General features: G+C 38.7%; 1 protein-coding gene across 11 annotated transcripts in view; it reads right to left on the bottom strand.

Annotated features, from left to right (window-relative positions):
- The window catches only part of IMPA1 (inositol monophosphatase 1), a 50,456-nt gene that overhangs the window by 14,845 nt on the left and 19,040 nt on the right, over positions 1-16,571 (bottom strand). For 5 of the 11 annotated variants that reach the window (XM_070630366.1, XM_070630368.1, XM_008535206.2 and 2 more), the window contains 4 exons: positions 15,989-16,097; positions 14,492-14,600; positions 9,594-9,745; positions 7,150-8,732 (listed from right to left, as the gene is read on the bottom strand). In XM_070630366.1, the coding sequence (XP_070486467.1) occupies positions 8,617-8,732; positions 9,594-9,745; positions 14,492-14,600; positions 15,989-16,097 (486 nt within the window). In that variant the 3' untranslated portion in view covers positions 7,150-8,616. Of the gene's footprint in view, positions 1-7,149; positions 8,733-9,593; positions 9,772-14,491; positions 14,601-15,988; positions 16,098-16,571 lie in introns of those variants that run through there. The other 6 variants (XR_011542943.1, XR_011542942.1, XR_011542944.1 and 3 more) reach the window with 2 other exon arrangements.

Here is a 16,571-nt window from a genome sequence, read left to right as displayed (position 1 = left end):
CTACCGGTGAACCATAAATCTGCCTCTAATCTATCCAGTGGCTGAATTTGAAGAGAAATCTAGTCACTTATATAATTCTCGTCTATCAGAGGGATTCCCAATCTTTTATTTGCATCTGAGTCATCTGAAGAGCTTATAAAAAGTAGAATCACTCAGGCCTCACTGAGAGAATTTCAAATTCTGTAGATCTGGGCTGAGATCCTAGGATTTGTAATTTTAACACATTCCCATTGATCTCTCAGATAAAAACCAACCAAATTCTCAAGACAAGAACAATTACTTTTGATATTAAGATCATAGAGGAATTTATTCTAGAGAATGACAAAGAGAATCTTGTGAAATACAAAACATTCTTACAGACATTCAAGATGAGTCTCAGAGGTTCATGGGCCGTTGCTTATAACTTTAAAGTAGGCTTTCACATAGTTATGTGAAAGTAATTATGTTGGGATTTGGTAAAGAGAGGACAAAAAACATAATAATGTTATCCAGGAATTTGATTTTTGCTAGTTCAGCTTGACCCAAGATAGGAACTAAAAAGGATTTTCTATCTACTCAAGCCCGTTATCTTTACACGGAGCCAAAAATTAAGAAAAATTAAGAGCTCATCCTTATGGAACTGCTCTTTGGGAAGACCTAAACCTGTTCTCGTGGACCCAAATCGTCCAAAGTTCTCAATGTCGTAAAGGTCACAATACACACAAACTCTGCCTGATCGTGTAAAGTTTCGTTCATTTCAATTTTGCAGTAAAAGAGACAAACTTCATTAGATTTTTCACATCTCACATCTTGTCACCTTGAATCTACAGTGAATCCACAAGACTTTGGAGCTTCATGGATATTTTGTTTTCTAAATCAATCGAGAACTAGATAAGATGGTCTTTCGGTTTTCTAGGAAAGGGACAATTTGTGCTGGTTTTAGACAATTTATTATCTGCAGGTGTGCATAAGTTACTGCTCTCAAACCTTGGTACAAAATGGCATAAAAGGGATGCTATGAGATATTGAGGCCTCACTCACTTATTCAATAAACGTCTGTAGAGGACTTGATATTTGCCAAGCCCTGAGCCAGAGAGTGAGAATACAAGAATAAGCAAGCCTGCCTCCACGGTGTTTGCAGTCTCATCTTTACAGGCAAGAAAAGAGGTGATTATAACATGGTGTGGTAAGTAGTCTGAACGAGGAAATGTAGAACACTCCAGAGAGGAAACAAAACCATACTTGGGTGGTCAGGGAAGGCTTCTTGGAGGAAGTCACATGGAAGCTAAAACCTAAAATGTACGTAGAAGTTAAACAAGTGAAGGTGGGTTAAGCATGGATTGAGATGGGGTTCCAAATGGGAGGTGAGAGAGAATGTTAACAAAAAACTTCCCAGCTTGTGAACATTCATGAGACAGAAGAAGGTATGTTGCTGAAGCTGAGAGAAATTCAATCTGACCTCTACATGGTGTACGTGAAACTGAGGGTGATACGGTTGAGAAAGACAGAGAGGGGGCAAGCTCTTCAATGGTCTTCTAATCCACAGTAAGGAATTTAGACTGTATCCCAAGACAACTGGGGAGCCATTAGGCTGGTGATCATGTATTGGCATTTAGAAAGATTCCATGAGCCTCTAAATCTCTCCAGTCATCTTTCATCATGTGCAAGGTCAAATAATTGTTTAACACTTGAAACCCTAAAGTAGTGAAGGAAATTTAGAATGGAGAACCCCAGTGCTTCCTGGAAAAGCCCAAGCAGCTCGAGAGTACCCCGTCCTGGCTGCCCTGGGTATGTCATCTTAGAGGGGGCTGGACCCATTGCTGCCACTTGGAGGTCAGGAATGTGAAGATCCATTGCCGCTTGTTAGGTCCTGAATCAACGACCTCATTAACATACTTCTCTTATGTTGCTCCTCACATATCCGACCCACCTCTGTATCTCCATCATCCAGGCCAATGCTGTTTCTAAGGAACAGGAAAAGTGGGCAGATAATACTGTCCAAGTGCTGGAGATGGATGGACGAGCTCCCTAAGGAGGGCAAGCAGGACATTTGTAATCATTTTCCATTAGTGGGTCAACTGACAGGGACGTTGAAATTTACTGGTAGAGGGGTTCTCAAGTATGATAACAAAAGAAAAACATTTCATTTTATTTATGTTTATAATTAAAGAACCTCTTTTTAAACCTAAAACTGGCGGATGACTAAAATCCAGGCCATAATATATACTAGGTATCTACGGCTCTGCTGAAGGGAGTAAGAGTTGACCCACAATATAGACTAATTCAATTTATGAAAAAGTACCCATGTCTTAATACTTATTAAATATTAATACTTAATATTAATAATACTCAATAATTATTAAACAAATATTGGCTAATGAGGTTATTTGGAGGGAAAAGAAAATGTTTCAGAAGTCAAAATGCTTAACATAAGATAATTCCCTATGCGTAGTTTGCCACCTAGTGTTAATCTGTGGAAATAAAAAGGCTGGGACGATAATTTTCAAATCAGGCTCACCAGGTGACAAACGGATGACTCAAAGCAACGTTTCAATTTTAACACATCGAATTCTACTACAACCCCTCTGAGGTTTGTGGGGGTCGGGGAGTGAGTGGCTGGGTGAGTTGGCTACTTGAGAGAAATCGGTTACTTCTGGGAAGCCCTCTGTTTTTATCAGCTCGACATGTCTCTAACCAAACGAATTTTTTGCCCAGAAATTTTTTTGCCACTCTCCTGTATGCATCCCTCTCCACCCCCTCTCAAATCAGGACCTGTTACATTTGAAGTTCCCTTCCCCCCAGACCCCATCTCCAATTTGTCTTGACCAAGTTTTCCACACGATGGTCCCACCTAACATACCCATTGTAGACTTCAGCCAAACACTTGCTCTTCCCTGCACTCCTCGGAGCCTTGTCAGATCATACTCCTTCCGCCCGCATGGTTTACGGTCGTAGCAGAACTCAGACAGGAAATATGGGCCTACGTGAAGATTTGGGAGTCAGGAGAATGGATGTGATAGATGAAGCCACGGGAAGGCAGGAGTTTCCTGAGCGACTGGACAGAAGAGAGGACTAAGGATGGCACCTGTAGGACAGGGCATTACCAGAGAAAGAAAAGTTGGCAAAGGAGCCTAAGAAGTGGACCAAGAGGAGAAATTTAAAAGTGTGATTTTACAAACAGAGAACAGGTGAGGGAAAGAACTGCAGAGATCAAGTTAAAGGCAGACGACATTTGGCCCGTGTAAATTAGGACATCACTGGCAATTTCCAAAAGAGCAGAAGCATTAAGTGATAAATGCGGCCAGGTGCTTCACAGACTTACAGCACTTGGCATCATCCGGAGTTCATTTGGTTTCTTTTGTTGTTGCTGGATTTTTGTTTTGTTTTAGCCATTTTTTGTGTATCTAGGGTTAATAAATTAATAAGTTACTAATAAATTAAACATGTCTAATAAGCTAAACATTGTTTAATTTGCATTCCTTGGATAACACGATATTGAGCACTTTTAGTTTGGATATATTCTTTTGTGGAGCTTGTGTTCAAGTTGTCCTTTTGTAACTGGATTATCTTTTTTTACTGATATGTAGAAGTTATTTATGTACTCAGGATATACTTTGTCAGATGCATGTATTACAAACTCTGTGGATTGTCCTCTGACTCTCCTACTGGTGTATTTTGATGATAGAAGTTCCTAATATTAATGCAGCCCAATTAATCAATCTTCCTTTACAGATAGTGCTTTTTTGCATGTCTTATTTACTAAGTCTTTGTCTAGCAAGATCAGGAAGATTCTCCCATGCTGTCTTCTAGAAGCTTTGTTTTACCTTTCATATTTAGAAACCTAAACATCCATCTGGAATTAATGTTTGTGCATGGTGTGATGGATCAAGATTCCTTCTTTCTCCCCTATAATGTGGATATCCAATTGATTCCACATTTATTGAAAAGACCACCCTTTCTTTATTGCATTGCAGTGACACCTTTGTCATGAACAACACATTTCTATGTGCTCGAGTCTATTTCTGGACAGTATTCCATGGATCTCTTTGTCCGTCCTTGTGCTAGCATCACTCTTTCAATTGCAGGAGCTCTGTAACAAGGCTTGCTATCTGGTGGTGCAGTCTTCTAACTTTGCTCTTTTGCTTTAAGATGTTCTTTGCTATTTTTGGCTCTCTACGTTCCCATAAAAGTTGCTAATCCCCCACCTTACCTCCTCACCCAAAACATTGGCACCTTGATCGGGACTGCTTGGATCTGTATCAATTTGACAAGAATTGACAGTTGAACAACATTGTTTTAAATCATAAACATGGTATATTACTCTTATAGAGATCTTTAAAAATTTTCAGGAATGTTTTGCAGTCTTTCTGGGTAGAGCTCTTGCACATCTTTCATTAAACTAATTCCTAGGCATCTAATGGCTTTTTTTATACTGTAAATGGTATCTTCATTAAACACTATCTCATGTGTTGCTAGCTCACACAAATACAGTTGAGTTTTGTACATCGACCTCACCTCCAGTGACATCACTAAAGCCACTAAAAGGACTGGTTTGTCTGTGGATCCTTTTGCATTTTCTAAGTGGACAATCACATAGACTGTGAATTCATTTTATTTCTCCCAGTCAATCCTTACACTCTTTCCCTGCCTTGCACTTAAGTCTATAGATTTGCCTATAAGTAATGCTTGACCTGCATCCCACAAATTTTAATGTTATATTTTCCTAACAAAGGATTAGCAGATAATTGAGAATCCCTGAAAATGAAAGAGAGACCAAATCAAAAAAAGTGAAAACTGAAGAACTTGAAAGAAAGGGACAATGCAGAGGGTTGAATAAAGGGATAAAATAACATTAAAAAATATTAAAAAGAATACCCCGAGAAAGATAACATACTGAATCAATGAACCAAGAACAGGGTCCTTAAAAACAAAAGGACCAGAGAATACATAAAATCTTTTGGAAATTAAAAATGACAGCAAAAAAAAAGGTTAACAGAAGGGTTGGAAGATAGTTAAGGAAATCCCTCAGAATCCCCAAAGCAAAAAGACGTAAAACAGAGAAAATAGGAGGATAAATGTCTGAGGTCCAACATTTGAATAATAGATATGCCAGAAAGAGAGAAAGGAGGAGGAGGAAGCGAGGAAATGGGAGGAAATTATGAAGGAAACAAAACACTGAAGGACTGGAGAACATTCCAAGATGAAGGACATGAATAATTACCACAATGAATGAAAAAAAAGACACATCAAAGATTATCAGAGGGAAATTAGAAAACTCCAGAAATAACGAGAAAACCCCAACCTCTTGCAGAGAAAAGAATTGTCAATGGACTGACAATTGGAGTGACTTCTCCTCAGCAACACTGAAAACTAAGAGACGCTGTAAGAATTCTGAGGGGAAAGTTGCTTTGAATCTAGAATGGGAAACTCAGCCAAACCATCAGTGAAACAGGAGGCAACAGATGCTTTCTGACACGGGAGATCGCAAAATGTCACCTCCCAAGGACCTTTTCACGGAACGCCCCTGGAAGAGGGGCTCACCAAAATGAGAGAATAAGCCACAAAAGCTCCAGGACACAAACGATGGGACCAAGAGAAGCAGATGGAAGCCCCGGAAGGACAGAGATACTGCACACCCAGACTATTAACCAGCCAGCCTGGAAGAAAAGGATAGGGCCCCAAAGATGTATCTTCAGGAGGCAACAAAAATAGAACATAAAACCCGACTGTAGTTGAACAAATGGAAAATAAAGAGGTTTTACAATCCTGTGGAAAATGTGTTAATTTTAGGAAAAACAAAAAGTTGCACAGGAAAAAAAAATGTAATCGTAACACACTACTAGTTAGCTAACCAGTGAATAAAAGTGGTACATTAAACAGACACCGGGCTGGCATAGTGGTTAAGTTCGCGTGCTCCACTTTGGCGGCCCGGGGTTCATGGTTTCAGACCCCAGTTGCGGACCCACACACTGCTCGTCAAGCCATGCTGTGATGGTGTCCCACACACAAAACACAGGAAGACTGGCACAGACAGCTCAGCGACGATCCTCCTCAGCAAAAAGAGGAAGACTGGCAATGGATGTGACCTCAGGGTCAATCTTCCTCACCAAAAAATCCAAGACAAAAAAACGACTGAGTATAAATTTAACAGCAAAGAAACATTACTATACTAGGAGGACAGAAAGGAGGAGGTAAAGGTAACTCACAGGGTGAGGTGAGAGTACAAAACTCTCATCTTCCGTAATAAACAAGTTAATAGATAATGAATAAAGCCAATAAATGAAGCTGTAGCAGAATATATCTATTTTTTAAAATATGGAGAGAAATACCAGCAGAAACTCCTAGAACAGTTTGCGGAGATGGACTCGTGTGGGGTGGAATGGCATAGGAAAATGCTGCTTTCCATTCTGAGCATTCTGAGCTTTGTATATTACTTGAAATTTTTAACTACGTACATGTATTAATTACATAACAATAAAAAGTATTTATATTTATAAAACAGGGTAGGGTAAAAAACAGGGGTCCACGAACTTGAAGCAAATAGAAACGGTCTGAAATGATTATTCTTTTCTTTAAATATAGTATCTTAGGCTCTAGACGAGATCTTGAGACAAAGGACAACTGAGTCAAAACGATACATATGACAGGCAAACTACTGACCCTGACACTTGAACCACAGCCAGGGACACCGGTGATTCAAATGGAAGCCAAAGAATGCTTCACAGATAAGTACATGATAGAATGAGCTCATTTTTGTTTAAAAAAGGGGGAAGGGTGTTCAAGTGTGTATATTTTATGCACGTATGAGTGTGTGTGCGTATACACACACAGAAAGATTATATATACCCTGCCAATAACACATATTATACACATTAAGTCTGAGACATCCTGTCACTCGAAAAAAGATTAATTTCAAATTGTTGCTGGATACTTCACTTGTCAATCATCCTTTTTCAATGGCTAAAGAGGTTTTCGCTACAATATATCTAATTGCATTTAGAATAAAAAAAATGAAAAAAGCTATCTACTGAAAAATTATTCTAAGTTTTTAGAAAAGTTGGGAAAACTCTAGGCAAAAAACAAGAACATATATTCAATTACAAGTGCAAGTGTCAAATATTTATACCTCAACACAAAATCCCTAAAAGCAGTTTAAACTATAAACCTTAATTACAGAAATATCAATTATACTTTATTTAAAATTTTATTCATGATAATCTTAATTAAAATAAATTTAATTGCAAAAACAACCTGTCTTAAAACAGTATGAGATGCTTTTACAGCACATGACCAACAGTGCCAATACAGTAATTATACTCCTCAAATCTTAGCATCACATATATTCAATGTATTGGATGTGCACAACAATAAAATAACGCCAGACCCTGAGGTCTTGATAGATGCACTTCATTTTATCAGATACAAGGCTCACATGAGCCTAGGACAACACCTAACAGTCTGTTCACTGGCAGGCAACAAGGCTAAGCAATAAATTAATCTTTTAAAAATATCTATGAACCAGGACAATTTTCTTTTTGAGTTCGATAAGCCAAAGACTATTAAGGAATATTTAAAGGCTGAATAGAATCCAGTGGCAACACAGTTAAATGAGGAGTCTGGGAAGAACAAACAGTTCAATATTAACAGTACAGTATACGTGCAGGTTGTGGGTTTCCTGTGACAACCACATCAGCCTGCACATCTGTGAAATAATAAATATTGAATTCAGTAAAATGTTATACTGCTTCTAATTATGTCAGACACCTGATAAGGATGCTTTTTGGAACCAGTTTCCTCGCTTTTACAGAGGGACTTTAAAGGAATCCAAAGACTGTAATGCAGTGTTTTGAAAAGTATATCAACTGCAGAAATGTCCACCATTAGGAATGATATCTGGCATTACAGTAACTGAAATGGCACAGCAATATGAAATGTTAAAAGGAATGGTAATGTGAAATATGAAAAGGATGAGATGATTTTTACTTCAAAACCTGAAGTAAAAACAGAGAACAGTGCGCTCACGACTTATTTATCTGTTCTAACTAGGAACTGCGACCTGTGAACCAGTCACTCTTTCAGTGCTTGTTTCTGGACTGCCTTCGTGGGACAAGGACTGTGCTAAGTGCCACACGCGCACTGACGAGTACAGCAAGGTTCTCTGCAGAGAAAGAAACCTCGGTCTGGGAAACACTCGTTCTACTCTTACAAGCTTAATTCAACATGGCTCTTGGAACTCAAGAGAAAATTTGTTCCAAAAAGTTAACTTTCTAAATTAAGAATGTTATGTGTATAAATAGCAAGTCAAAATTTCAGAAGCTCAGATATACCTAAAAATCTACGTTGCTAGCTATCTCAGTTGATATGGTAACTATCTCATCAACTGCCTGTGTATTTTTCCTGAAGGATTTTCTTACATGCAAAATCTTTTAAAACAATAAAACAAACATTTCATCTACTCTTTCATACTGTCTTAGCAAAATATGAAACAAGTTGCAATTTTTTAGTCTGGACATTGACAACAATTTAAGCCCATTATATTATATATCTGAAACAGGTGTCCTAAATTTTCTAACACCATCAGTGCGTCAGCAAATCTGGGGAGACGCAACCGTGCTTGATCATATGAGGCTGTCATAATTAATCTTCATCGTCTCTTTGAAAAGGCAATATCTGAATTTCTTTGGCTATCCTTTCTGCTAAAGTTTTACTACTTGCAGCAATTATTCTTCGTGACATCAAATCAAATGGTCCACCTAAAATCAAATCAAATATGGGAAAGGGTTATATCCTGTACAAAAATAATTTCTAGACAACTAGTATACTAATAGGTACTATGGTCAATCACAACATTTTAATACTTTCAGTTATCCTTAAAGAAATCTATTCCGTCACATAACCATAATGTTTAATCTTTGGCAATACATACATGAGTTCCTAAGCATTTTTTTTTTTAGTAAATACCAGTTTTGGAGGGAAGGGGGACTTCAATCTTACCAATCTGAAAAACGTCATCTTTTCTCTTCTATTTCTTCTTTTTATTTCTTTTTATTATTCTTATTGCTTTTTTAATGTTTGGGAATCAATGGAGAAGAAAAACGACTCCAATGCATTTTCATACCACTCTCCTTCCCATTTCTTTCTTTCTTTGCTGTTTTTTCCCAGATCACTGGTGAATTCTTTTAACCCAGGCTCACCTTCACTTTTAAAAATTTCCCCATGAGTTCAAAGCAAGTATTTAAGCTCTGTAGGCCCAGGGCAGAAAGTGATGGTGCAGGAAGTCCACTGTCAGCCACCACCAGGGTCACCATCCAAGGGCTCTCAGTACAATCCTCGAATCCAGGGACCTTCTAGACTTTTTCTGTGGCCTCTCAAGAGCTCCTGCTACTCACACTTGCAAAGGCTGAGCCATGTATCATTATTAATCCCACACTATGATTAGCATCTTATCCTTCCCTCTATCGCCCAATGTTTGTTATTTTGATTCTGCAGAAAATTACATGGCTTATTTTGCCTCTAAGGGTTGAAGCATAACATACATCAAACGCTAAAAAAAAAGCCATATATGGAGGAAAGTCCAATCAAGAGAAAAATGCTTTACTGTCCCCTAATTTCACCTGTTACATCCATGAGTACTCCACCAGCTTCAGTAACAATGATGCCAGCTCCTGCCATATCCCAGCAGTGAATCCCCATTTCATAATATGCATCCGCAACCCCAGCTGCCACAAGGCACATGTTAACAGCTGCTGTTCCAACGCCTCGGATCCTAACAAATGACATTGAAAAATAAGACTGGAAAAAATAATTCTTTCAAAGAAGGTATTCCTCCTTAACTTCAGTTTAAGTGTTGATTGAGATAACTTGAACCAATCTGGAGGATAAATGTAAAAAAAAAGTCATATCTAATTTTAAAAATACATAAAATCTAATTATCATAGTGCACTATACAAGTGACAAAATTAATCCTCACAAAGCAATCATTTAACAAGATAAATATTAAAACAATGATATTTTCAGGGGGAAAAAACTGAAGGAAATGCTATAATTCTACCATAATGGCACACGTATATTCATATTTGTCTAGGGACCACAGCCCTACAATACAAGTAGTCTCTAGGAGGGGAAATATGGTAATGGTCATTCCCATCGAGTGAGCATTGGTACACTTGACTACAGGGACAGCAGCAGGCCCGGCTCTGCTCAGACCTAGCCCTGCCTGGGAAGAGATTTCATGTTTGCCTTCTCATAGCATCTCTTCCTTGGGATGTACCAGGGTAAGGTAATGTGGTATTTGTTTTCTACCTAAAAAATAAAAACGAAAAAATATTGCACCTGGGTACATCCTATATGTCAAAGCAATTTTTTTTAAAAAAAGGATTAGAATTACATGTTGCCTCTGATTTCAAACACATTTTACTGCCTATCTTCTTAGTGCATATCGAGTTTAAGAAAGAACTAGCAACTACGACAAATCTCTACAACGTCTGACCACTTTCCAAATACACAAAACCAAATTAACTTTAGTAGCTTTTTTAGTTTACAAATTGTATTATTTTCTCCCTTTTCACATGGGATATGTGGCAATTCATATCTCACATCACAGAAAGCAAATACCAAGATCTTTCACAAATAATCCCTTGGTATTCTATTCAGAGATAGAAGCCTGGGCTGGAAGCACAATAGTGAAAGGTAGTGGCAAGACTTCTGTCTACTTCTAATAACATCACGGGCTCTCGGGCAAGAGTTCCTGTAGTCACGAAGAGCATATTCTTTTACGGGCAAATGCTACCAAAGAGAGCACTCAATTACCAAATAATTGAGGCTGTGGTTTACATTTTCATATGTGTTCTGAACCCTATCTTAGTCTAATTCTCCAACAGAGCTAGTCTGGGATAGAGTAAAAGGGACAATCTTTGGTATCACCAAGACTGGAGTTTGCTCCCCTGCTCAGCCGCTTAAAAACAGTAATTCTGAAAAGTTTCTTTGTCAGGTTTTAGCTCTCTTGTCATCAGAATGGGGATACCAATTTACCTTGGACCACTGCTATAATGATTATAAACAACAGATGTAAAGCATCCAGCAGAGGGCCTAGCATAGAAAAGGGCCTCAATAAAGAGTTTATGTTTATGATGAAATTATTCCCCAAATCACGATGCCAGGAAACATGTAAGTAAACAGACGCAGTGCATTTCATCTAAATGAATCCCCCCAAATTAAATGCCCCCATAATGATTTACTGTGCCTCACAGGTGTCGCTTCCTAATTAGGAAGCTGTAAGCCTGTTTCCACTTGTTTGAGGCACTCATTTAAATTACACTCTTTAGTTCCATTTTGTTTTGTATACGTAACCCTCCTGAATTCACACTGAAATACTGCAGACTCAGCTGAATGCAAAAGATCATAGGACAAAATCAATAAACCAGTACTTCTCCTTGGTTAGACTTATGAAAAACTCCTGAAATAAAAGATTGCTGTTTACTTTTTATTTCAGTCAATGGAAATATAAAAGGTTAAAGCTGTAAAGCACTGGCAGCTCTTTTATGGCCAACATAATCATTTTATTGCCCAAGTTAAAGCCCATGCTTTCAAACAGGACACGGTAGCTGCCGGCCTTTTTAATCGTCCTGTTCTTCCCTTTAGGACATCATTCTGGGAGGCTCCATAGCTACTGGACAGCAGCTCTTCTCTTTTACTTACTCTGTACTATGCAGATCAGAGATTTACAGCCTAGGGTTATAGTTTGTACAATGGCCAAACTATACCTTGAGCGTATGACTCCTACAACAAAAGTCTAATAAAGGAGAAAGAGAAACGGTCTGGAAGTCATGGTGTTAGTCTCTCCACCATCTAGCTGTGTGATCTCAGACAGCCACCTCACCTCTCTGAATCTCAAGTCAACTCACCTACAAATCAGGCTGGACTATTAGATGGGAAAACTTTAGAAAATGACTGTGAACATTTTGTAAAGTCAAACGAAAAACTAAGACCAAAGGGTGGGATCATGGGTTGAAGACTATGTAATAATGATATGTTCTGATGAAGTAGAAAGAATGCAACTTGGCAAATAGAATGAAAAGGGAGAGAAAAAGGGAAAAGGAGAGTAAAATCATTGACTGTTATATAGGTGACAGGTGGAGGCCCAAAAATTCAGAACCTATAAAGATAGTAAATAGTTAAGTAAGAAAAGAAAGTATTAAGGGCATTACAAAAAGTTTTAATACCAAAGAAACTCACTAGAAAAAATTTAACCTTTCATAAATACAAAAAGAAAAAGAGGGGACACACCAAAAAAACACAGTAACTAAACATGATACACACAGTAATTACAACGTAAAGTAACATGACAGAATTGAGAGCAAACAGAGGACTAGGCCTTTTTTTTTTGAGAAAGATTGGCCCTGAGCTAACAGCTGTGCCCATCTTCCTCGACTTTCTATGTGGGACACCTGCCACAGCATGGCTTGACAAGCGGTACACAGGTCCATTCCAGGATCTGACCCAGCGAACCCCAGGCCACTGAAGGGGAGCGCGCAAACTTAACCACTGCACCACCAGGCAGGCCCCAGGCCTAACTTTCGTATTAAAAGAAAGACATTTTCACATTGATTATAAAGTACAACTCCACATTACGCTGCGTTCAAGAGATGCACTTAAAATGCAGTGATTCACGAGGGCTAGAAACAAGAGTGGACAGAGATTCACCAGGCAACTGGAAACAACGGGAAAGCAGGGATTGCAATTCTGATGTGAAAGTAGACTTCAAGGCCAAAAGCAAGAACAAGACAAAGGCTGTAATGTTAAAGTCACACGATAAGGGCCAACAGCTATGAAGAGGCATCAAATAACACAGCTTCCACCTACATAAAAGCTGCAAGAGTTAGAGGAGAAACACAGAGAAACACACCAATAACAGAAGACTTTGACATACGACTCCCCGTGTGAGACGGGTCAGGCAGACAAAAAGATAACGTCATCAGCGAGAGCTCCGGCTCCATATCAAACATCACACCCTGATAACACAGAATATACTTTTTTTTCAGTGCATGTGGAACTTTCACGAAAATTGATCACGGACTAGGGCACAAAGAAAACATTAGTAGGTCCCACAAAGTACATTTATCATGATGTAATGGAACTACAAATTAAAAACAAAATAAAATTTTCCTTGTGGAAACTTAAGAATATAACTCTTGGGTGGAAGGGGAAATACAAACAGAAATGACAGATTTTGTGAAAAATAATTACAATGCAAACACTACATATCAGAATCTATGGGATACATTTAAAGCAGCGGTCAGAAAAATATTCATAGCCTAAAAAGATCAAAGAATAAAAATAAATTCTCTACTTAAAACAAAAACAACAAAATGATCCAAAAGAAAGCACAAGGATGAAAATAATAAGAGAGAGAGAGGAGAAAAATAGTAGATCAGATTCATAAATCAAAGGCCTGGGTCTCTGAAAAAAACCAAATAGACAAATCACTATGTAATTTAATCAAGATTCCAAAAAAGAAAAATGGGGCCGGCCCGGTGGCACAGCAGTTAAGTGCGCACATTCTGCTTCAGCGGCCCGGGGTTCACCGTTTCGGATCCCAGGTGCAGACGTGGCACTGCTTGGCATGCCATGCTGTGGAAGGGGTCCCACACATAAAGAAGAGGAAGATGGGCATGGATGTTAGCTCAGAGCCAGTCTTCCTCAGCAAAAAGAGGATTGGCAGCAGATGTTAGCTCAGGGCTAATCTTCCTCAAAAAAAAAGAAAAAGAAAAAAGCACAAATATACAAATAAGAAGTGACAAGGAGGAAATAACTACTGATACAGAGAAACCAGAAATAAACTATAAGAGTCCACCTTGCGTACCTCTATACAAATAATTTGAAAATTTAGAGGAAGTGTGTAATTTCTTAGGCTGTGGAAATATTCCAAGCAAAGGTGGCTAAAGACACTTGGCATCTGCATGTAATGCCTGACCCTAGACTGAATCTTGCACTGGAAGGAAAATGCTACAAAGGACATTGTCAGATCAAGTGACAAAACTGAATGTGGATGCTGGATTAGATGCAAAGTCAATTTATGAACTCAGTAATATACTATGGTCAGGGAAGAGAATATCCCTATTGTTAGGAAATAACAAAGTGAAATATTTAGGAGCAAAGAGCCACAATGTCAGTAATTTACCCTAAAATAGTTCAGGGAAAAAAAGGTGTGTGTGCACCTACATGTACACACACAGACACGAAAGGAATGCTTAAAATGATAAAGCAAATGGGGTAAAATGTTAACAACAGGTGAATCTGGGTAAAGAGTAGACTGTTTTTTTGTATTATTTTATTTCTGCAAATTTTAAGTTTGAAATTATTTTCAAAGAAAAGTTTTTAAAATTACATTATAAAATCAGAATTATGGTACTGATCCCATGTCTATTCATAAAAAATTTCAGTTCTAAAGGAAAATTCATTCCTTAAAATATTAAATTATCTGGAACTTCAGGGGGAAATGAGAAGAGCTTACCCGTGAATGGGGATGCAAAGAAGCTTTTCCATGTTAGAAAGAACAATTCTCACGGTCTCAGGTGTTCTGGAAGAGCCCAACTCTGTCACCAAGAGTGACTTGGTAATATCTAAAAGCAAATGTTTTAAATAATTACTACAGTTTAATAATAAGAATTCCGGAAAAAAATCTGACACTTGTAATTCAGAACAAAATAGGACACTTTCATCCCTCTTCCTAGTTGTTTCTTTCTAAGCCTTTAAATATTAAAGTACTGTTAATTTATTACCTCTAAGTGGTCGTTTTATAATCATCAAAAACAGTCTAGCTTCTTAGGCCATCCCCCAAAAGGTGCAGAATATAACCAGTCTGCCTGCATGCATGGGAAATAAGCAAATACCTTAAATACTTAAAAAGTGGAATTTAGAACTTAGGTTCAATAAATAATTTATATATAGCTTTGAAATAAAACAAAGGTTAAAATTAAGTGGCAGCTCTCTTATCTGACCTCCATTTACTTGTCTAACAGATTACCCAGTGCTTTCCATTCCCCCTGTGAAGCATCCAACTGAATTCATGACACACTCAACACTCAGCTAACGGCTACTCTCACACTCCCTGCACCTCATCTCCTCCCACCAGCGGGAAGTATGCTTACCAGCTCGTTCGGAACACGTTTACAACCACTGTACTTCTTCAAATAATCGCACAATTTAATTAAATATTACAAAAAGTGAAAAAAAATTATAAAAATGGAAAGAGTTGTTTCTATGAAAGCTACCACATTCCTTCAATTCTAAAATGTACATTTTTTCACATGTTAACGCCTTGAAAATTAGGATGCACCTTCCCATCTTTCGGGTCTTAGAGTTCAATAAAAAGGGAACGAAATAAAAATCTGCTCTTAAATTAAGTTTTTGAGGAGAGAAATTCTAAAAGCGTAGGAGGATTCTGAATTTAGATTGTTTTGCAAGTATCTTTAAGTTCTTGCTGCACTTAGAATCTGAAGTGTAAACTGTGGGAAGGTTGCACAGGGTTTACGGAACAACAGTGACTCCAGATCTCACTCAGCTGTCACACAGAGACTTAAAATGCCAATCACCATATGCATCCATCATTTTTCATGATTTCTAACAAACTCTTTACTGCCTAATAAGTAATATTAGGTTTACTGCCTAATAACTGGTCCCAATGGCACCAGATCAGAGGTATCCTACAAAGGCTTTGAGATGCACTGGCTGACACGGTGAACCCTGAGCCCCACGCAGGCAGGGAGCCGCTCTTGGCCATCTTCCCTCCCCAGCAGCCAGCGAGGCCCGCCAGCGCCTATGTACTCAAGCATGCCGTGTTCCCTGCTTCCACCACCACAGTCAAACTGCGGTCCAAATAAAAAAGCAGAGAAAACAAATACAGTGTATGAGTCAGCTGACACGTGGAGAACTCCACAAGTCAACATTCGAAAACAATAAAACAGGAGTACGTGGTACCACCCACAGCAAAACGAGAGGATAAACCCACCTTCTTGTCGTGAAACCTGCAGTTTTTGCCCGTTACAGAAGGCACCTTTTCCCTTCCTGCCGGTGTACATCTTATCCTCCATGCAGCTGTACACAACCCCAAACTCCATCTGCAGGAGGAAAACAAGTCCCCTTGACCACAACTGAGTATTCTTCTGCATGAAATCAATACTTTTTCTAAGAAAGCAACAGGAAAATCTGGAGAGTTGACTAACAATGTTTTCAAATGGCTAAACTGTGGGATACTTAAAATGCTAATTTCCAGCTTAATCAGAGGAAAGAGGTCATCAGACTCGAAGCCCCCCATCTCTAAACTTAAGAGCGCCCACCTCGACCTCTCTCCCTCCGCCTCAGGTGAGGACAGACCTTTCCTACTCTCCGGGAGAACCTTCCTCCTGCGTTGACTCCTACGCTCTCTCGCGTCTCTGAAAAGCGGCTCCAGCAAGCGGCCCTGCTCTCCAGCACGGACTCGTCCCCGCTAACTCCCGCCCTTACCAAACCTTCAAAATGCGACCTTCTCTTCCTCCCTTCACTGCCAAAGCATAGTCTACACTTTGCCTCTCTCATTTTCCTCTTAATACATG

This window comes from Equus przewalskii, chromosome 8 (assembly GCF_037783145.1).
Source record: "Equus przewalskii isolate Varuska chromosome 8, EquPr2, whole genome shotgun sequence".
Taxonomy (NCBI): domain Eukaryota; kingdom Metazoa; phylum Chordata; class Mammalia; order Perissodactyla; family Equidae; genus Equus; species Equus przewalskii.
Note: the sequence above shows the minus strand (reverse complement) of the source record. Positions and strands in the feature narration are given on the sequence as shown.